General features: G+C 40.1%; 8 protein-coding genes across 17 annotated transcripts; 5 read left to right on the top strand and 3 right to left on the bottom strand.

Moving 5' to 3' along the window:
* Position 1: 1 nt before the first annotated feature.
* On the bottom strand, positions 2–2,516 carry CG4995 (uncharacterized protein). 4 transcript variants are annotated; one of them, NM_164914.2, is made up of 5 exons: positions 2,396–2,516; positions 2,158–2,284; positions 1,213–1,321; positions 683–1,144; positions 2–613 (listed from the first exon to the last, which is right to left on the bottom strand). In NM_164914.2, the coding sequence occupies exons 2-5, from the start codon at positions 2,197–2,199 to the stop codon at positions 27–29; spliced, it is 1,200 nt and encodes a 399-aa protein (NP_723564.1). In that variant the 5' UTR covers positions 2,200–2,284; positions 2,396–2,516; the 3' UTR covers positions 2–26. The 4 variants fall into 4 exon arrangements, with proteins under 4 accessions (NP_723564.1, NP_609380.1, NP_723565.1 ...); NM_135536.3 differs by having other exon boundaries at positions 2,158–2,270; NM_164915.2 differs by lacking the exons at positions 2,158–2,284; positions 2,396–2,516 and adding an exon at positions 1,485–1,506.
* On the top strand, positions 1,890–7,495 carry CG5381 (uncharacterized protein). 4 transcript variants are annotated; one of them, NM_001273393.1, is made up of 8 exons: positions 3,190–3,216; positions 4,336–4,428; positions 4,939–5,145; positions 5,279–5,374; positions 5,432–5,504; positions 5,569–5,672; positions 5,735–5,861; positions 5,916–7,495. In NM_001273393.1, the coding sequence occupies exons 3-8, from the start codon at positions 4,973–4,975 to the stop codon at positions 7,401–7,403; spliced, it is 2,061 nt and encodes a 686-aa protein (NP_001260322.1). In that variant the 5' UTR covers positions 3,190–3,216; positions 4,336–4,428; positions 4,939–4,972; the 3' UTR covers positions 7,404–7,495. The 4 variants fall into 4 exon arrangements, with proteins under 4 accessions (NP_001260323.1, NP_001260322.1, NP_609379.1 ...); NM_001273394.1 differs by lacking the exons at positions 3,190–3,216; positions 4,336–4,428 and adding an exon at positions 1,890–2,100; NM_135535.3 differs by lacking the exon at positions 4,336–4,428.
* On the bottom strand, positions 7,423–10,200 carry CG4972 (uncharacterized protein). The gene is made up of 6 exons (NM_135534.3): positions 9,919–10,200; positions 9,569–9,647; positions 9,035–9,503; positions 8,618–8,800; positions 8,125–8,553; positions 7,423–8,060 (listed from the first exon to the last, which is right to left on the bottom strand). Exons 1-6 carry the CDS (start codon positions 10,076–10,078, stop codon positions 7,695–7,697), a joined length of 1,686 nt encoding a protein of 561 aa, NP_609378.1. The 5' UTR covers positions 10,079–10,200; the 3' UTR covers positions 7,423–7,694.
* A 395-nt stretch (positions 10,201–10,595) lies between these two features.
* Usp14 (Ubiquitin specific protease 14) lies at positions 10,596–12,727 on the top strand. 2 transcript variants are annotated; one of them, NM_001273392.1, is made up of 7 exons: positions 10,596–10,696; positions 10,753–10,928; positions 10,987–11,091; positions 11,304–11,686; positions 11,752–11,908; positions 11,965–12,030; positions 12,084–12,727. In NM_001273392.1, exons 1-7 carry the CDS (start codon positions 10,681–10,683, stop codon positions 12,606–12,608), a joined length of 1,428 nt encoding a protein of 475 aa, NP_001260321.1. In that variant the 5' UTR covers positions 10,596–10,680; the 3' UTR covers positions 12,609–12,727. The 2 variants fall into 2 exon arrangements, with proteins under 2 accessions (NP_001260321.1, NP_609377.1); NM_135533.2 differs by having other exon boundaries at positions 10,622–10,696; positions 12,084–12,676.
* Positions 12,728–12,892: 165 nt separating this feature from the next.
* On the top strand, positions 12,893–13,942 carry l(2)SH0834 (lethal (2) SH0834). Its single transcript, NM_135532.2, has 2 exons — positions 12,893–13,093; positions 13,208–13,942. Exons 1-2 carry the CDS (start codon positions 12,934–12,936, stop codon positions 13,660–13,662), a joined length of 615 nt encoding a protein of 204 aa, NP_609376.1. The 5' UTR covers positions 12,893–12,933; the 3' UTR covers positions 13,663–13,942.
* Positions 13,943–14,035: 93 nt separating this feature from the next.
* Positions 14,036–16,861, top strand: Cdk5alpha (Cdk5 activator-like protein). Of its 2 annotated transcripts, none has more exons than NM_001273391.1 (5): positions 14,036–14,448; positions 14,683–15,620; positions 16,042–16,179; positions 16,239–16,444; positions 16,517–16,861. In NM_001273391.1, exons 2-5 carry the CDS (start codon positions 14,688–14,690, stop codon positions 16,656–16,658), a joined length of 1,419 nt encoding a protein of 472 aa, NP_001260320.1. In that variant the 5' UTR covers positions 14,036–14,448; positions 14,683–14,687; the 3' UTR covers positions 16,659–16,861. The 2 variants fall into 2 exon arrangements, with proteins under 2 accessions (NP_001260320.1, NP_523535.2); NM_078811.3 differs by having other exon boundaries at positions 14,218–14,448.
* An 85-nt stretch (positions 16,862–16,946) lies between these two features.
* CG4968 (uncharacterized protein) lies at positions 16,947–18,070 on the bottom strand. The gene is made up of 3 exons (NM_135531.3): positions 17,873–18,070; positions 17,499–17,798; positions 16,947–17,434 (listed from the first exon to the last, which is right to left on the bottom strand). The coding sequence occupies exons 1-3, from the start codon at positions 17,945–17,947 to the stop codon at positions 17,021–17,023; spliced, it is 789 nt and encodes a 262-aa protein (NP_609375.1). The 5' UTR covers positions 17,948–18,070; the 3' UTR covers positions 16,947–17,020.
* Positions 18,071–18,397: 327 nt separating this feature from the next.
* On the top strand, positions 18,398–20,923 carry CG5390 (uncharacterized protein). 2 transcript variants are annotated; one of them, NM_135530.3, is made up of 4 exons: positions 18,398–18,480; positions 19,483–19,843; positions 19,910–20,165; positions 20,223–20,923. In NM_135530.3, exons 2-4 carry the CDS (start codon positions 19,487–19,489, stop codon positions 20,828–20,830), a joined length of 1,221 nt encoding a protein of 406 aa, NP_609374.1. In that variant the 5' UTR covers positions 18,398–18,480; positions 19,483–19,486; the 3' UTR covers positions 20,831–20,923. The 2 variants fall into 2 exon arrangements, with proteins under 2 accessions (NP_609374.1, NP_001285802.1); NM_001298873.1 differs by having other exon boundaries at positions 18,427–18,480.
* The last annotated feature ends 69 nt before the right edge of the window (positions 20,924–20,992 follow it).

The following is a 20,992-nucleotide window of genomic DNA, read 5'->3' as shown; positions in this document are numbered from 1 at the left end:
TATAAAGGTACTAAACAATTTATACTTTATTTTAAATTACAATCGGATGCTAAACGTGCTTTAGATTCTTTGGGAATGTTGATTGTGCTACTCGTGTAATGGCTGTGAACGACATCCTTTGGCGTGGACACATACTGATGGGACATGGCATTGTCCGTGATTATTTTGCGCACCACTTCCTCAACCGTTGGCGCCGTCGCCTCCAAGTCCGCTTGGCTCTTGTTGTCTAGGTTGACGAGAGTCAGTGGCTGATCGGAATGCATTACGGAATCCATGCCGCCCTTGGCATTGCAGATGTCCAGTACCCAGGACACCACAAAGAAGCAGGCGGCGTTCATCGGAAAAGCCCGGATCAAGGTGGAGTTTAGACCGCGAAAGAAGTACTGCGGTCCCTCGTTCCTAAAGCCCTTCATGGCACAGTCGATGAAGCCATTGTATTTGGCATTCGCGCCCAGGGCATCGGCCTGCATGTGGGTCTTCACCACGTCGATGGGGTAGCACGCCAACCAGGACGACATGCCAGCACATCCGCCGGCCATTAGAGTGTACGCAACGCCGGGTGTCTCCACTTGACGCATAAGGTACTCGAAGGACACAAAGTAGCTGGCAAAGCCTGGTCAAGCAAACGAAATGGAATGTTAGCCTAAATGTCGTTATCATCATCGATGTACATCGTACTCACCTGGAATATCCCTTAGAATGGTGGCTGTTAATCCCTTGAAGGCACCTCTGATACCCTCCGTTTTTACTATGTACTTGAGGCAGTGAATGGGTCCAGTGAACTTGATGCCGCTATCAACCTGCGTGGACAATTGGAGTCGCGTTTTGGCCAACTCCATGGGCGCACACACGAAACCCTGGGCGACACCAGCGATGGAGCCAGCGAAGAAGTGTGACGTCAGCGAATTGGGGTCATTGGACAAGCGTTGCACGTTTCCGTAGACCCCGAAAACGATGGCGTTCACCAATCCGATTCCTCCCATGGGACTGCTGATACCACGATATAATCCTATGAATTTGTCTCTTTGCACTATCGTCCGGAAGCAGTGGAATGTGCCTTTGTACTTGGGATTGCGAGGATCATCGGTTTGCAGGTGGACCTTCACGGTATCGAAGGGATGGCCGACAAGAACACCAGCAGCTCCTGGGTTTCAAATAGGTATCTATTTGATAAGGTGCTTTTTTTTTGTATAGTTGGGGAGGTAAACTTACCGCCCAGGAGTCCGGCTACGAAATCCACAACCATTTTTGGAGAAAAAGTTTCAGAGGTGGCCTTTAGTTGAATGTCGCCGATCTCTGAACCTCTCTTCCGGTAGGGATCCTAAAAAAAATTAAGTTCTTATCAATTCAACAGGTGGAGTTATACTCGTGGTTTCTTAACAACAAATCCATATATGTTTTAACTAATATTTAGTATAACTTTTTATTACACTAAATGCTAATTTTTAACAATGTGCTCCAATGAATTTGGGAATAATACTCACTACTATGCGCTGAAATAATTTGTCGCGTGTGTTTCAAACAAATTTTTCAGTTGTCGCGATGATATTTTCATTGGCGGAGGTTAGAATAACTGATAACGCGCTTTTAATATTTTAATTCAAAACATACAATTTAAAGCAAAGGTGTAAGCTCATCTAGCGACTAAAGAGTACCTCACATTATAGAATTTAGTCGTATTATTTCATTTCTGGGAGTAGGGTATTCAGTTTGGAATTTGTTAATTTGAAAAGTTTTTAAGTTTTAGTTTCATTATAACTGCAATTTTTAATGACTTATCAACCAATCGTTTGATTTCAAGTTAGTTTTTGGGTATTCCCATAGTCCAGTCATTCAAAATTTTGTATGTAATCAATATTAATTCTATATTATGTAATAAAACTCAGCTTGGACATTTTCGCATTTGTCGCGACTCAATCTTTGTGTTAAGAGATTAAAAATAAAATGTCATTAATGTGACCTCTTAGAAATGTGATTCCGTGGGGCATCAACGACTTTGGGAACTTAATAACAGTGTATAAACTTGTTGTTAATAAACAACTATGGTATGGTATTAAGAAAAAGCCCGGAATTCGCACAGGATAAGAGCAACATATTCGAGTAAGAGCGAGATAACTTTCAAATCTAAAATTTAAAACAAATACTACTTTTAGTTACCTTATCATTGTTGACACGATATATAAACGTTATTGGATACATCTTGAAGATTTTACATAGTACACTAAATCAACATAGATTTAAGCCACCATAGACTGCCAGTGTTTCTTATGCTAAAAAATAGAAACTTAAAATAAAATAATATCAAAATATTGTGAATTTCAGATCTTAATCACGCAGTGATTTCAATCCGAAAGTAAGCAGTGGTTACATTTATAATCATATTGTCAATACTTACCATGAGTGTATGAAATGTAAATTTCTTCCCATATTATCGTAGAAAAAATAAATAATTTTGTCCACAATAATGTTTGCATTTCAAAACTGTGTTACTTTAGACAAGCCCACTTTGTTTCGAGAAACTTGGCTTATCTTTAATATTTACACAGATAATATAGTCGAAATCATTTTTCGAAAATAACTTTTTCGTGATACGTATTTTATTGATGGTATTACCATTTATATGAATTACAAAAACCTTAAGATATTGTGACGGTGACAAATGGTGTGATGAATAATTTATTTATCTTGCTGCACATAATTAAATATGTAATCGTTATTTAACAACAACAATGGAATTATTATATTAGGCTCCATAAACATACATTTTCCAACTTAAGCAATGTGTACAGAAGGTGTATTAACGCGTAGAGTATCTGAAAAAGAATAAAAAGACATGAGGTAATAGTACACAAGTGAATACACCCAGTTTTTGGGTTTATAGCCCAAATATTTCGATTGGAGTTACTCATGTCTTGTCGACTTTTGCTGAATACATGCTTTTGTTTTTGGCTTTCTTCAGAATGTCTAGAACGCAGCCATATGATCTTAAGTTTGGCTGTCTAGATGTCTGGGAATGGATGACACTTTTCCACGCCTTATAACCGAACATAAACGATCATAATAGAATCGTCACATTCGTTCGCTATACTGCATTTGTTGTTGTCGACCGTGTACTATAACTTTTGAAAAGCCCTCGCATTGTTGCAAAGCTCTCTATCTCTATCGCTCTATACAAAGTTCAGCAAGTTCGTTTAGTCTTAAAGTACAACTCGGTGGGTGAGTATCGCGAAAAGCTCGGCACTCGGAGCATTTGAGGTCATCGGGAATACATTTACCAATCCCCTACTCATCGGGCATACCTGTGTATATTTTTATCTACATTGTACCGAAAGGTGTACCTATGTATGTGTACCCGTGTGTACCGTGTACCCAATGGTTAAACTGTAAATGGATACAAAAAGCAAAAGCCGTGGCGAGAATGAGAAAATTCTTTATATAACGCCAATGTTTTTATATGTCCGATCTATGTGGAATGCCTATTGAAAAGTGTGTATTTATTTGTGTTTAAAATAATCTAAATGATCTCACATTAGTGACGTGCGCGTGCCCCCCCAAAAAAATAAAAACTTCGTGCGTGATCACTTTTCACCTGTTGAATTGGCGAAAGCAAAGAGCTTTAAGTTAAGATATCTTAAACAATATAAACCCTCGTCCAACAGTTGGCATAACTAAATAAACATACAAGGCCCGCCGGAAAAATGTCCAAACTTCAGTGCGTTCCATCATATGATACCAGATTACACATAATCAATATACGAAAAGTGTCAACAGTGCGATATAATATTGATTCTAAAGATTTCGGTGCGATATGTGATCATTCCAATCGTTCGTGCTCAATGAGCGGCGATCTCTAGCTCATCATTATAGACGTGTATCTGCTAAATTTCCAGGGATCCCCAAACCAACCGAACGCAGGCCATCAGAACTCATCATCTTCTGAAGAAAATGAAATGGATCTTAACATATACCATATAGAATATTATGTTCAGAAACCTTATAGATACAAAATAAGTGCAATATGCATCAAATAAAATCTAAAAATCTAGCACTTTATGTAATTTCAATAGTCTTCTTTATTCCGAAGTGTATTCAGTCAGTTTCTATGCTCATGAAAGAATATTTTACTCTAATTAAAATGATATTTTCCAAACAAAAACCCGTGAATTCGTATATTCACAGATACGTGCTATAAGTGTACTCATCATATGTGTATGTACATATTCATGTATCCTCAAAAAACTTTCGTATAAACAAAAGCACATTTCAAAATATATACATACATATAAACATTTAGTATTGTTTTAATGTTGTTTTTGTTTTTTTTTTTTTCGAAAGTAACTTAGTATAAGCCCTGTGATTCGTCACCTGCTTAATCAGTTAGCAACGTTGACAATTAATTTGCCTCTGGAAATCGAAAGAAAGTCAACGGTAATTGCATAATTATAATTGTTGTACTCAGTTTGCTGATAAAAAACATGATAACCAGCAGAACTCTAGGGTAAGGTTAGTCGAATTTTGGTTAAGGTGTGTCTAAAAATTAGTTTCTTGCACGAATCGCTTGATTTTTGCAGTAGTGCTAATTCCTTAATAATTTTGTATATAATATACGATTGATTGACAATATACATATACTTTATAGTTCATATAACCAATTTTGAAGGCCACAAAAACCGGGTTTGTGTGTAGAAACGTACTGCACCCATCAATAAATAGTTATGTCGTCATGCTGGTGATTATATTTATACTCGAACATTACAAAGATCAGGGGTATATGGTATTCGAAATACAACTAGGGATAAGCTTTTGAATGCTCTCGTATATAGAAATTTACAATATATATATATATATATAACCTCATCGACAGCAAAGTGCGCTCATAGAATGGTTTTGAAAATATATAACTATTTGCTTAATGTATTGTTTTTTTGTTTTAATCAGATTCACTAACGGCGGGCATAAACACTAGTTCACAATGAGTTGGAACAAGAGGAACACTAGTCACATATCCATATACAACTATCCGGAGCATCTGAATCCATTCTACGAAGATGATAATCACAAACGCCTTCGATTTTTTGGGTTCAGCAAAAAGAAGAACGAGAATGGCAGACATAGTCTGTCAATTGGAAACCTGCAAGAATTGTGGTGAGTTCTTTAGTTTATTTAGTACCTCGAGATCCCTAAAATGTATAAATAACTTGGCTAATGCACCATTTTGTGTCAGAGTTTTAGATCATTGCTCTTTATCTTCAATTTAAATTTTGTGTCTTTTTTTCAGGAAATCGTATTCTTTTCGTAAGAAGAAGTCTTCAACATTAGGCATAAACAAAACATCGGAGAGCCCGCCCACTCTTAGACGCGATCTAAACGATAAGTATGTAAATTAATTTGCTAATTTTGGCAAGATTTTTATTAACACCCACATATGCAGTTCCTATTTGAACTCCAGAGTTTTTCGCGGAGACCGACACACATCCCTGCAAGATATTGATAGGCGACGGGAGGTGATTACACAAATCTACAAGTATTTAACATTATAACTATTTATTAACTATTTCATTCACTTAGTCGGACTCATTGTCCTCAAATGGCACTTTCTTCAACCGTAATGATCGCTACAGAAGCACAACTCAGTTTTCCGGATATCCCTCGGCAAATAATCAGAGCATAAGGTACAGATATACGCAACTTATAAACTCGAATATGATGGTAATTGTACTTGTTGCCATTTAAGGTTATCACAATCTAGTCTAGCCAGCTCTAATCCCTTCGAGTCTCAGCCGGAATCGTGTCCTAGTTCCCCCATGAGCAGCAGAAGATATCGCAAGAAGAGGAGAGCTCCGCCGCCGCCAAAACTTGTGGTAAATCCAATTCATTTTCACAAGGTTCAAATAAATTGAATAACATATTTATAGGTCCAAGATTACCTAGCTACCAGAGACATTGAGTCTCTTGCCTCTGAAATTGACGCGTTTGTTAACAACCGAAAAGAATCTTTAATAAAACAAGAAGTTGTAGACGATGTCCCCAAATCAAATGAACCAACAATTTTGATTACTGCACCCATCTGCGATAGCGAACCCAACCCCAGCACTTCGAAAGCACCACAAACCATCAGTGTCAAGCAATCCAATGGATACAGCACGGTCATTGATAAGGAAAAGGTCACTATCTCCGAATCCGATAACACTACTAATACCTGCACCTCCCCCAAACCGGAATGTAATGGCACCATTCACGTAAAGCAGATCCATAGACCTGAAACACCCAGCACACCTATTCAGATTCGAAAAGTACGCAGCACATCTAATACTGCTGGCCAGCCTAATCCCTGCACTTCCAGTACTCCCGAGTGCAACGCTAGCATTCACATAAAGCAGTCTTCCGAACACATAACCGTCTGCTCCGAACAGAAACCAAATAACGATGTAAACCAAGTCAACAAAAAGCCAAATGGTACCATACCTGTGGCTATCACAGAAGAGCACTTAGTTGTTAAGGAAACTTCAAAGCCGGCAGAACTTCCGATATATGCTGAGGTTGTCAAGCAATCGGTCGTCTTGGTAGATTCCGAAGAAGGTAGTGGCGCCTCTACATTGGAAAAACAGCAGTCCATTGCCAACGAACCTGGTCAACTACCCGTGGAGTCCGCAACTTTAAGGACACATCCCGAGCCAGATGATAACACCTATGTGGAAGAGCGGAAAACCAATTCATTTGGCACGGTCAAACAGATTTCTCAGATTTTCGAAGAGAACATTACTAGTTCCAGTGCTTCCAGTCAAGTGCCCAAAAAAGAAGTGCTCAATGCAAATGGTGCAATATCAAAGAAAACGGAGAACCATGTGGTTTCCAATGTAATTCAGCCGAACCCATCTGAAACCAGCGACGTTCTACAAATACGAGAAGAGTTTGAGCTGGAAAATAATGTAAGATTAAGATATGAGGAGAGACCCACAAACGATCGCTATAGATCTTCCCTATCGGCGGAACGGGAATCGAATTCCACGCCCACGCCGAGGATGAGGAAGAAGAAGTCCATCAAGGAAGTGCTAGAGTCCATAAGTAGGAATCAGAAGATTCTAAACGAAAGCGCAGCGAAGGGCACAAAGGTTTATTTAACGCCCTCATATGCTGAGAACAAATACAACTATCCCAATGAGTTAAATAACGTTAATAATAGATCGTCCAAGGAAGTGACATCCGCCAACATATCAGTTAGCACATCGGATACCAATGAACTACCAGGCCAAAGTAATTTGTTCATAAGCAAGATAAGCAAGTTTAAGGGCCAATTCAGGGAGTCGTCGCCCACTTCATCGAACTTGGATTGGAACCCACTACCGAAGCCAAGTCGAGCGCATAACTCAGCTAGTTCTAACTTCAACAACGGCTCGTGCTAATTAATGAGTGCAATTAATTACGCTGTACACAAATAATATTTATATTAAACATAAACCAAATTTATACGCAATAAAACAAAAAATGTACTTATGATAATCGGAGCCATTTTCATTTAAAACAAAAGGAGTCAATTTCGATAGCCACATGGACATGGACGTGGACAGATTTCTACAGTTCTATAGAGTTTATTAACAATCGTTCAATTAGCATTAGAAAAGTTTTGAAAAATAATTTTGAACATAAGTTTCCCTACTCGCAATCGCAATATTATACTCAATACCATTTTGTTACTAATGTGACTTCATTCTGACTCGTTCAGAAGAGTGTCCATTGGATTGACCCGCGGGATCCTCCTTCGTTAGCTTGGAAACTTCATCGTAAAACCGGGGGAAGTATTGTATGGCCAGGAATACAGCCAATAGATAGGCGCCAATGACGAAAGTCAGGAAGAGATCAAAGATCGCCGGCTTCACTCTGTAAACATTCAGTTTAACCTCGTTCTCGTTATAGAACATAAATTCTGGGTCTCTGGCGTCGGGTTTATCGTAAATGATCTTAACATTGTTAAGATATTTTTCGAAAGCATCCTTCACGTCGTTATTATGCAGTATGGATTTAACTCCAAAGTATGGCAAGATGTTTTCCTCCTTAATGGCCTAATAAAATTAAAGATGAAGTATAAGTTAATATCTTGCTAAGTGCCAAGCATTGCAAACTTACCAACTGTCCCTCAAAAATGCTGGAGGTTGGATCCACTTTGTACATAAAACTAGCCAGAGCTTCCGCAATAATTCGCGTCGTGTTAAGAGTGTGCTCCACTAGACGACTCTCGTCGTTTTTGAAAATGGTTGTACGAATGGGGCTTCTTGGACTCTTTACAGACGATAGAGTGAACGAGGGATAGCGCTTTATGCTGAACCGCTCGTGCTCCCAGGCCAGTTTGGTGTCTGCTAGATTGATCTTCTTATGCACACCCTCGACCGCCAGACCATTGGAATACTTTTCAGCTGATGACTTCAAGAGTTTGAAGAAGTTGCTAATAGAAGTCTTATCCTTGGGTGGCTTGGAAACATGCATGTACAAAGCATTTTCCGTTGTGTAGGATAAGCTCTCGCTAATGGTGTCCAAGCAGAGCACAAACTCAACGTTCTAATAGAGATAAAGATTTTAGATAAAAACTGATATATATAACCTTTAGAAGACATTTTTTTACCTGCAGCGCATTATCATCAACCTCGAGCCACTTCTTGGAGCCTTGGAAGTTTAGTAGGACGCCTGCGTCCGAAAGCAAAAATCTGAGTCGATACTTCGGTGCCATACTGGATGTATAGTGTAATTTACTAAACAACTCCATCAGCACCAGCAAAACTGCAGCATCAGCATTCACCGGATAATCCTTGAATTTAAGACAAAATAATTATGATTATAAGTGAATCTACTTCAGATAAGCTCTTTTGACCTTTCAAATCATTGCCGAGAATCATAAATCCACTTGAACCACTTAGATAAAGGCCACAATCTTTCAGATAAGAAGCCCTTATCTTGTAAGCAGAATTATGGTGTTATTTTAGTTTTAGGTTGCAAAATCAGAGACTAAATTATTCATCTACTCAGTCACCAGATTACTTACATTATATATACCAAAGGTTTTCAGATTCGCGGTTATCAAGATGACGGGGAGTTTTTGTCCATCTGCAACAGATTCCGTGGGTTTTAGGGCCAATTGATTGGGTATCAGTTCGCCGTGGATAATGGGAATTTTGCTATTCTTATTGGCCGCAATGCTGCCGCCGCCGACATTAATGTGATATCTGTTGGCCGAGACGGTTACAACCAATTGTGCCAACGCTGTTTGATTTTGACCCGGACTGTCCGTAGTCGTGTACGTAATATCATCGATGATCTTTTCCAAATCTTTGTTGTACGGAGCGAAGTAAATGGGAACAGCAGCTGTGTGGGTCAGCATTGATTGCTCCAAAATAGTTATAAGTTCTTTGGTTTCTGGATCCAGATTCAAGATATTCGCCGGCAACATGAGAATAAGGCCTCCTGCACCTTGCCGTAACTTATCAAAATCATGGATTGACAAGTCGGTTAACCTGTTTGATGCAAATTACAATGTTAAAAACATTTCGAGCAACAGTAGTGAAGAGTTTACACTTACCGTGTGAGCACACAGTGTCTTGAAGTATTCCACGAGTACAAAGACCTCGCTTCTAGGGATATTGAAGCTACGCGGCTTCCTAAAAAATTGAAGATAATCATTTTTCACATGGTTAGTTAAGTATATTCCAAAATACATCGGATAAGAATAATAATTAGTGAAAATTGTGTTTTAATGAGATACAAAAGTGCTAATTAAATAAAGCCCTCGTCAGTGCACATAAAAATGTGGGTCAGCGCACCCTCGAAATTGTTAAGTTTATATTCGATGCATTGGTGTACAAAATATCCGAGACGTGATCTACAATGAACTTACATAATTAATATATGTCATTTGCATTATTTGCTTACCATAATGTTGTCCATTTAGATCGTATTTGGACATGGAAATAACCTCGAATTCGCTTGGCATTACCGGTGAGCATGTTAACAACAGGGAAAACACAATCAGAAGGCAGTGAGGTAAGCCGCCCCTGAATATTTCGGTTAAACTGTCCGCTTCATTCATCATTTATCGTTTTAATAGAATAATTTTCTAATAAATTTACCGATGTGGGCAATTAACTTATTGTAAAAATGAATTTGGAAAACTATCAGCTGTTTTATCGATGTTTATGGTGGTTGAAATGTGTGTGTCAATCGGACTACGGTATTTTTGTTATTTTGGAATGATGAAATAGAACACAATTCGAATCTTGTGAGCGTCCAAATATTTAAAACTGGGAACTTTATTTATTGTTTAGTTAATTAGTTAATAAAAACTTAATTGTATTGCCAATTTAGGAACAAGATATCATATAATAAGAAGTGGAGCAACTTACAAGAATGAAAATTCTTATTATATTATATGCACTTCTTTTAAGCCCTTTTTTATTACTTCTGTCAACAACAATAAATGTATTTAAATTTATCTGTTGAAATACTTATTTTAAAGTATTTTGCTGATCACTGCTCAATTCGTTCCATTTCGAGGATTTCAAACTGGACGATAACTGGTGCACTTTATGTAGTTCGCAATGCAGAAAAGTATCGGTGTTTTGCGCATCTCTGCTTCGGCTAGTATGACTTTGAATTTTACAGAAAGAACAACTTTTATAAAAGAAAAAATTAGCCATGCCCGCATTTAAAGGTAGCATTGTGTTTTACAACTCCTGTTTGCGCACAGACTAATCGTCCTACTTTCAGTTAAGGTGAAGTGGGGCCGGGAGCTCTACACAGATATCGTTGTAAACACCGACGAGGAGCCGATTTTGTTTAAGGCTCAGTTGTTTGCCCTCACTGGCGTTCAACCGGATCGCCAGAAAGTTATGTGCAAGGGCGGCATTCTGAAGGATGACCAGTGGAATCTGCAGATCAAGGACGTAAGTGGCCATCCATTATACTTTGGCGCCTAACCAGCATCGGTTTCTTCTTTTGTAGGGCGCTGTGGTCCTGTTGCTGGGCAGCAAGGAAAGTGTTCCAGAAGTGCCTGCCACTCCTGTCAAATTCATTGAGGACATGAATGAAGCTGAGGCAGCCACAGCGGTAGGTATTTTGCCGGATTTAAGGCAATTACAATAATGATTACAATTACAACTAACTAGATAGGAGAGTTATAGTAAAAATGCAAAAGTTCCTATTGCAATCCAACTAAATAAGCTTTAGATCCTTGATTTGCTTATATCATTATTTGCGGATTATTTTTTCTTTGTATTTATGTACCTATATATTCTCATATAAGCTATACATCTTTTCAGATGCGTCTACCGGCTGGGCTGACAAATCTGGGCAATACGTGCTACATGAATGCCACTGTCCAGTGCCTGAATGCAGTGCCCGAGCTTCGCACTGCCCTGAGCACTTTCAGTAATGATGGAACCGACACTATGTCGACCGCATTTTCCATATCGTCTGCCATGAAGTCTATATTTGCTCAAATGGAGAAGGGCACCACCGTGACGCCAATTGTGCTGCTGCAGGCATTGCACCGGGCATCACCGCAATTTGCCCAGACTGGCGAAAATGGCACATACAGGCAGCAGGACGCCAATGAGTGCTGGGCGGAGATCCTGAAAATGTTGCAGCAAAAGCTGCGGCCAAAAAACCAGGAACCCTCGAATACTGTCCAGAAAAGGCACAGGTAAGTGTGTGCACACAATCTTTATGCTTCTTTTCGAAAATATTTATTGGATACTCCAATTTTAGCTCGTTTATCGACCAGTTTTTTGGTGGCACTTTTGAAGTTAAGATGAGCTCAGAAGAGGATCCCGATGAACCTTCAACAGTAACAAGCGAAAATTTCTTGCAGTTAAGTTGCTTCATTTCCATGGATGTGAAGTACATGCAGAGTGGTCTGAAATCTGTCAGTATATAATCGTAAGCACTTTTAAGCAGCGCTAATTGTGCATACATTTTCAGAAAATGAAAGAGCAGCTGGTGAAAAAATCAGAAACCCTGGGACGCGATGCAAAGTACATTCGAACTGTAAGGATTGTAGCTAATGTTCGCGTTACGAAACTAATCTTATCCTGTTTCAGTACTTGGTGAGCCGACTTCCAGCCTATCTCACCGTACAATTCGTGCGCTTTCAATACAAAGGAAAGGAGGGCATAAATGCCAAGGTGTTGAAGGATATCAAATTCCCCATTGACTTCGATGCCTTTGAGTTGTGTACCCCCGAATTGCAAAACAAGCTCTGCCCAATGCGTTCGAAATTCAAGGATCTGGAAGACAAGAAAATGGAAGTTGACGTTGTCAAACGCAATGAACCCAACGAAGAGAAGAAGGACGTTAAGTACGAGCAGTTCTGGTTCGACGACGACTTGGGCAGCAACAATTCGGGATACTATACGCTGCAGGCGGTGCTCACGCACAAGGGACGCTCCAGTTCGTCGGGTCATTATGTGGCCTGGGTTCGCTCCAGCGGCGATGTGTGGTTCAAGTTCGATGATGATGAGGTCTCCGCCGTGGCCACGGACGAGATTTTGCGGCTTTCCGGTGGCGGAGACTGGCATTGCGCCTATGTCCTGTTATATGCGCCCAGACGTTTGGAGAAACTATAAGTAATTGTGTTAACGTCATTACATTTGTATTGTTAATATAATAATTCTGAATAAATAACCAAATCCTTAAGGGTGAGCTCTCATTTCCAAGTCTTCAATTCGCATTGGTTTGTGACACAAAATGATTATTAGGTTTCCATAAGAAAAAGTTTTAATATTTAATGCATATGTTTTACTCAAATAACGGCTTGGTTTAAAATTTACCAACAGCGGTTCGTTTCCAATCGGCTTGTCGGCGTTACCTTGACAGGGGCAAGATGGTATTTTACAGCAATAAGGTCACACCCAAATTGTCAAATTGCAAGTTATCTTAGTGTTTATAATTATGGATAGTAATGATTCAGGAACAGCAGATGCGAATTCTGCACGGCAGTCGCTTGCTTTGCGGCGGGAATTGCGCAGAAAGAAAATATTGGAAGCGTCCAAGGCACGACTGGACAAATTGAATAGCAGATCGACGTCGGCGTTTCAGAATGAAAACCTCGGTAACACATGATCTTTTATGTACATACAGATGTGTACATATATTGTACATATGCCAATGTTATGATTTGTGTCAAACTCTCCATCTATAAATGTTTATGATTTCCTAATTGCAGATGGTGAACCCTCAAATACGCAATATTCCGATCCGGAGGTGGAGCCGGATATTCCAATAAGGCGTTCATTTCTGCCAGAACAACCTGCGCCCCAAAGAACCACGTCACGAAATGCATTTCTTAAGAGCAGAGTTCACATTATTTTGGCGGCTTGCTTTGGATTTCTTTTGGCTCTTTACACGAACACCAGTGTTTTCATTCCCGTTCTGCTTTTTGTGATTGCAGAGCTTGCATTTCTGCAGAATTACAAAGAAGACCATCTACCGGCCAGCATGGGACCCTTGTTACTTATGTTCATCAATCCGAATATTACCAGCAAAATTAAGCAGTTTAGCAGTATATTTTTTATTCTTCAGTCATTGTTGGGTGATCTTGCGATAACCGTTTGTGTTGTTTGTTCAGGAAGCATGCTCTTACTAAATTTTAGACCCGAATATGCTACAATTGTTAAATAAAAATTATGTCTTATTTAGGGGTGTGCAACATGATTAGCAAGACAAATACTATCAAAGCTAGTTGAATCATTCATTCATCTCAGATTAAGGACGTCAGTCGATGGCCAAAAAACAACCACCATTGCGTTTTCAGCACTGGCAGCGACTTTAGGTGCTGTACAGCACTGTTTATCTGAAATATTTATGTATAAAAACTTTGAAACCGTTAACAACCCTCAGTTTTAAGTCTAAATTTTCTAACTTAAGTTGGCTGATTATTAAAAAAACTCATTTAACTCTGAAAAAATGTCTTCAAATCTCTTAAAACAAAGAATAATAAGTTGTTAATACGTTGTTAGATAGAAATACAAAAAATATCTTTGCGAAAAATAACAATTCTCTTGGTTTCTTACATTTCTTTTAAGAATTTCTAAAAATAGACCCAGGCCCGTCCGCCTGTCAGGACATAGTAATAGTAATTGGAAAACACCTTCACTGAGCATGCCCAGAAACGCGAAAAAAGGAAAAGTGCCCACCCTCGCCTGTGGGCCTGCGCATACTTTGTATCGATTTTAAGACTGTGTACTTATTTCATAAGCTTGTGGCGAAAAGATGTTTTCATAAACAAGTGCAAGGTGGAAATTAGTGCTTGAAAAAATATATGATTGGTGCAATCGGCTACCGTAGATAAGTGTAATTATGCAGCCGTTAAAAATGGCATAACATCGAGCTGCTGCGCAAGGATATTCGGATTTACAAACGCACTTGGCAGATTTTTTTTCCCCCGAGTAATACGAAACTAATAAGGTAAAAACTACCTCTGGTATCCATGAATAAAGTTTAAGAAACTACAAATTAAGCTGAGTTTTCTGGGTGTGATTTCGATTTGAATGCTATCCATTTGAATATAACTGCTTTAAGTGAGAATGAGGCATGAGTACTTTGATTGAAAATCAATATTTTAAAATAACCTTACTAACGAAGGGCGACGAGGGTCTTGGTCTCAGTCTTATTGATTTGCAAACCCATTCGCAATTGCAGCCATCATGGGAACGGTGTTGAGCTTCAATCCGCGGGATCGCCATCCCATCTACTCGTCCCAGCCAAATTTTCAATATAATCACTCGACCGATATGCGGAACGAGAACGACAGCACTGGCTCCATAGACTCCCATCTGAACAACTTCTCCTACGAGCAGCTGAACAATGCCAAGAATCGGGAGAACAAGAAGTCCGCCTGCCATCCGATGGCCAAGAATGTGATTGGCCAGCCGGGTGGTCAGTGTGGCGGCGTTCACATCAATCTGCAGACACAAACCCAGCTGAGCTCACACAATTTGAACAATCTGGCGAACGCCTCCAAGGACACCATCACCAATGTGCTGGACACGCATAATGAGAACTCGGTGCTCAAGGCGGAGAAGAGCTCGTTCGAGAAGAACCTGAAGAAGCATTCGATCTTCATCAATGCGCTCTCGTGGAAGAAGCTCTCCACGTCGCACAACAAGAAGAAGATCGAGAACAAGAACAAGTGCGCCAACCTGCCCACGGCCTGCTTCAAGGCCCAGCTGCTGGAGTCCTCGTTCGCCTCGTCCTCGGACAAGAATCGCAACATCCAGCTGCACTGCAATCGCATCGATGAGCACAACCAGCAGCACTGCAACCAGCATCCCCATCCCCATCCGCACCAGCATCAGCTTCAGCTCCAGAATCAGCACCAGCACCAGAATCAGAATCAGAATCAGAACCAGAATCAGGTGCAGGATATCCGGGAGGAGGTCATGACCGGTCCGCCGGGTAAATCGCAGAATCCTTCCAAGGCGAAAGACCCCGTCAAGGTCAACAACAAGAACTCCATGTCGAACCACAACAAGCTGATCCAGAAACAGCCCCTGACGCTCAGCCTGCCCCAGCAAGTCCAGGCCTCGTCCATTCAGACCAAAAACACCAACCAGATCCCACGCAAGACCGTCATTCAGGTGCGTATTGTACCAAAATATGGTATTATATCTAGCAAGTCAGTTTTGAGATCCTAACATATTAGTGGGGATCCAACTTGTGTAGCATACTTTTGAAAAGAAAATTTTGAACTTAGATACCATATCATATCATATAATGAAAGTCAAATCATGAGATTTTTAAGCATTTCACTGTGTTTCATAATAAGTTCTTTAACAAAATACGAGATAATATATTTTCTTTGGCGAATCTATTGCATGGTACATCCTTAAGTTCAGGAATTGGAACTGATTTAAAGAAATACGTTTAGATTTAATTATATAAGCGATACAATAGATTTAAAACTCCCGCTTGTCAAAGATAGCTGGTTTCAGCTTTCCAAACAAAAGATGAAATTGGTTTTATATAGGATACTTTATATTATTTTCGAACACCTCGCAGGCCTCCACTTCGGAATTGCTTAAGTGCTTGGGCATGTTCTTGCACTGTCGTTGTCAGAGGCTAAACAATTTCGATGCCGGGGATGCGGTCATGTGGCTCAGAGCAGTGGATCGCAGCCTTTTGCTCCAAGGATGGCAGGTACAGTAGCTACTCTGCCACATGTCCTTCAAACAATAAGCACAACATTTAATTCCAAGGACGTGGCGTTCATAAACCCAGCCAATGTGGTGTTTGTCTACATGCTAGTCCGCGAGCTGGTCAGCGGAGAAGAGAGCAAGGAATCGGATCTTCAGGCATCAGTACTCACCTGTTTGTATCTGTCTTATTCGTATATGGGCAATGAAATCAGTTATCCACTCAAACCGTTTTTGGTTGAAGACTCGAAGGAAAAGTTTTGGGACAGGTATGTCAAATAATAAGTTAATTTCAATGAAATATTTTCCATCTGCATCTTAATCTTTAATGTAACATACAGGTGCCTCGTCATTGTGAACAAGCTAAGTGATAAAATGCTTAAAATCAATGCTGAGCCGGGATTTTTTACCGAAGTCTTTACTGAGCTGAAATCTTGTGGTCAATATCATCCTACAATTAAATCATACTGTGGAGGCGCCTGACGGATGGACGACCGGGAGATTATTGTCAACCTCTCATTGTCTGCGCATCGCCAGAAATTTCCGGATGAAATGATGGCGAAGTACCGTTAATAAAACTTAATATTTTATAAAACATTAGACAATTTCATTATGTCACTATCACAATCGTTCAAATCAAATAATAAAGATTAGTGTTTAAATAAATTAACATCTACGATATGTGTAAAATCTGTGTTTCCATTGCTGGGCTAATCAATCAATCTCAATCTTATGCAGAACCAAAAGAGAAGGAAAATATTCACCATATATGCAAATAAATGGTAGTTTATTATACATCTTATATACATAAATCGTTTCGTAATCTAGAAACTACTGAGAGCAATTCAATTTGGATACAGTATATCGTAGTGGCCTGGTCGATATATCAGGTAAATTCGGGGCTCGCTTCCCTCGGGGAAATCGTGGGCCTTCACAGTCCCACCTTCGCCACGGTCCAAGTACTCGACACGAACTCCAGCGCCGAGGGCGGTGCATAGAGCGATTATGTGGATGTGATCCGATTCCTTGTACATCGGCTCCACTTCCAGATGGCGGAACGCCTCAATGGTGAGGTCGCCTTCGATGAAATTTTGGTAAAAATCGGCCTCCTCCTGCAGTTTTCCCGAGGTGATCAAACGTAGGTAAACCACCACGTAGTCTGAGTAACCCTGCTCATTGAAGATCTTGTGCAACTCATCTTGGACCGTGCTGTGTCCTCCTGCATTGTCGGGGCTAACGCGCTGGATGACTTCCATGAACTGGACATACAAAAGGCTGCATAAGCATAGGGAATTCGTTTTGCATTTGTACGGCTAAACATACCGTTTCGTGAAAGTCCTCCAATGTAAAACTAGGAAATCCCAGCTGAACGAGCTTCTCCTTGGACTCCTCGGCCAGTTTTTTGAACTCCTGGTAGGCACTGGTGTTTGAGATCAAGTACTCCAAGTAGGAGTAGGCGAAGGCTCGGAAGAAACAATTGCCATCGGGGCGGGTGCGGCGAATGAACTTGTACTTTTTGGACAGATCCTGGATCTTGGCGGTGAAGATCTCGTCGCCACTGTATTCCGCATACAAGCAGGTGAGTGGCAACTGCTCGCTGACCAAGGGAGTTGTGTCGCTGATCTGCAATTATTGAAATTCGGCATTATTTCTCGGTTCATTGTCGCTATTGTGTGTAAGTGTTTCTGCAGACTCACCTCTTTTTCAATATCCCGTTTCTGCTGAATTATTAGTTCGTCGCGATTGCCATCATTATGGGTAAACGGCTCCATGTTTCTCTGAATACTGAACAACTGCGATCGGCGCTTCCTTTCAATTTACTTTACTTTGTATTCATTTGATGAACTAAAAAGAATTCCTGTTCATCATATGTATGTGTAGGCGCATCAAATGTCACACACACAGGTCTAGAGGCGAAACTCACGGACACACTGATGCTTTCGATTTTGTCGCACAGCTATCGTTATCGGGCTTCAATTCCAGTTGTTCCTTGGCTCGAGAATAAAAATAAATAAATATTTGAAATCGCATTTTACAAACACGCTAAACCATTAAAACGGTTTTTAATAACAAATATACGTACATAATTTGTGTATGTTTATTATCTATAAATTTATAAAATAAAATAAAACTTTGAACTGGTTTTCCGCTGTGTAATACGTAAGCTGGGAACTTCAATTGGAACCAGCTTTCAAAGCTTCTCGTCAGAAGATCATCGGCTGAGACTTAAGATTGAATAAGAAATCAATTCAGTTGAGTGTTTTCTTCATTGCTCAGCGAACGTTGCGCTACTTTGATAAATTAAGTAAGTCTTACTAATAGAGTACACTTTATACTAAATAAAATTGGACTCAAATTCAATTTATTGAAAATGTGTAGTTCAGTTATGTGGATATCTGATAGAGTTTAATCTTTTTGGTGGTTTCTATGTCTTGTAACATCTACAATACATTTTTCATCCATATATGTATGTACATGTGTATATACATATTTTAATCAATCAAAAAGATCTTAAAGTTCAATGAATAAAGTGTACAAAATATCACCGCCTCACGTACTTTTATGAGCACAAATCAGCGGCAATGGGAATACATTTATATATGTTAATGAAGAAGAATTGTATAATGCTAAGTTTACTCGAAACTAAAACCAGTTTTTGCCCTATTTTATTTGCAAGGAACATATTGTTAGCAAAAATGGTGAACCTTTGTGTGTAAATGGCAATTAATTAGTGTGTTATAACTTATTATTAACTCTTGCGAAAAATGGAGGGATTGCGCTTACACATAAGAAACTATTTTTGTGTTTTAAAGTAATTATACATGCTTTGTTTTTATTGACAGCGAAAATTGACCCACCGCAATACATTAGCATTTCTTATCGCCAAAAGTCATATTTAAACAAAAAAGCAATCAGGATTGATAATGAGGCGATCTAAAAGAAACAATACGTACATATGTATATATTTGCTCGGAATTTTAGTATTCAAAAAAGAAAGCAAAGCCTCACTGATAAGACAATACATTCTAGAGTTAATTAGGTTAATTGTTCGCCGCATAAACATAAACGTATTCGTATCCGCGTCTCCCTTCCATTAAAATGTGTCACTCTGTTTTGGGGGAATCACATTCACCTTTTATCCGGTTTAAGTGCGATATTCCAGCAATAACAATCATTATTATATTACCAATACTCGAGCTTTACTCACTTTGCTTACCTTCATCTTCATCTCTTTCCTCGAATAAGTGAGCTTTCTGACCTTAATTATGTAAATATGTAAAGAGCATGATTTAATTTTGCTTTCCAGGAATATGATATTACTAAATTGCCTAGTAATATGCCTGTGCATATTTTCCTGTGGTGCCCAGGACTCTTCCTTGGACAAATTGATATCGGACATCTTTAAAACGGACGAAACACCCAAACCATCATCCCCTCCCCCGCCAGTGGTGAACCCCAAGGATTCGTCCGGTAGCACGGGATCCGAAAACGGAGGATCGAGTTCAACGCAGTACCAGTCCTGTGGCGATCAAAAGGAGTGTGTTCCTCGCTGGTTGTGCGCCAATGATACGATTAACACCAGTGGCGATGGTATCATTGACATTCGACTTGGTACGGACGCCGAATGCAAGAACTATTTGGATCTTTGCTGTGATCTGCCCAACAAGGTAACACATACATAAATACCAATAAGCTTTGATTACTTAAATTAAACTATAATTTTATTTGTTAAGAGAAAAGATCCGATTTTCGAGTTTAAGCCTGATCATCCCGAGGGCTGCGGTTACCAAAATCCCAACGGCGTTGGCTTTAAGATCACTGGAGCTGTCAACCAGGAGGCCGAATTCGGCGAATTCCCCTGGATGCTGGCCATTCTCCGGGAAGAAGGCAACCTTAACCTGTACGAATGTGGAGGAGCATTGATAGCTCCCAATGTGGTTCTGACCGCGGCGCATTGCGTTCACAACAAACAGCCCAGTAGCATTGTTGGTAAGTGTACATGCCATCTATGCCATCTATGAGATCTAATTATGAACTGGCATTTAGTGAGAGCTGGCGAATGGGATACGCAAACGCAGACTGAGATCAGAAGGCACGAAGACCGATATGTCAAGGAAATAATCTACCATGAGCAGTTCAACAAGGGATCGCTCTATAACGATGTGGCTGTCATGCTGTTGGAAAGTCCATTCACCCTCCAGGAGAACATTCAGACCGTTTGCCTGCCCAATGTGGGTGATAAATTCGATTTCGATCGCTGCTATGCCACCGGCTGGGGCAAGAACAAGTTCGGCAAGGATGGGGAATATCAGGTTATCCTGAAGAAGGTCGACATGCCCGTGGTGCCCGAGCAGCAGTGCGAGACGAATCTGCGCGAAACTCGACTCGGCAGGCATTTCATTCTGCACGACAGCTTCATTTGCGCCGGCGGTGAGAAGGACAAGGACACCTGCAAGGGTGATGGTGGCTCCCCACTGGTGTGTCCAATTGCTGGCCAGAAGAACCGCTTCAAGTCCGCCGGCATTGTTGCCTGGGGCATCGGATGCGGCGAGGTGAACATTCCCGGAGTGTACGCCAGCGTGGCCAAGCTTCGTCCGTGGATCGACGCCAAGTTGAAGATTTGGAGTATTGACCCCAGGCACTATACACCCTAAGAGCAAAATTGTCACTTGAATTTGTGGGTTTTAATCTTCATGCTTCACAATGCTCTCACTTAATATATGCCCAATATGTTAATACTCAAAATTAAAAAAAAAAAAAATCTTTTTATTTTAAGCTGAAAAAATATTTTCGGAACAGTGGAAAAGGAATAGGCT

This window comes from Drosophila melanogaster, chromosome 2L, assembly GCF_000001215.4.
Source record: "Drosophila melanogaster chromosome 2L".
Lineage (NCBI taxonomy): Eukaryota > Metazoa > Arthropoda > Insecta > Diptera > Drosophilidae > Drosophila > Drosophila melanogaster.
Note: the sequence above shows the minus strand (reverse complement) of the source record. Positions and strands in the feature narration are given on the sequence as shown.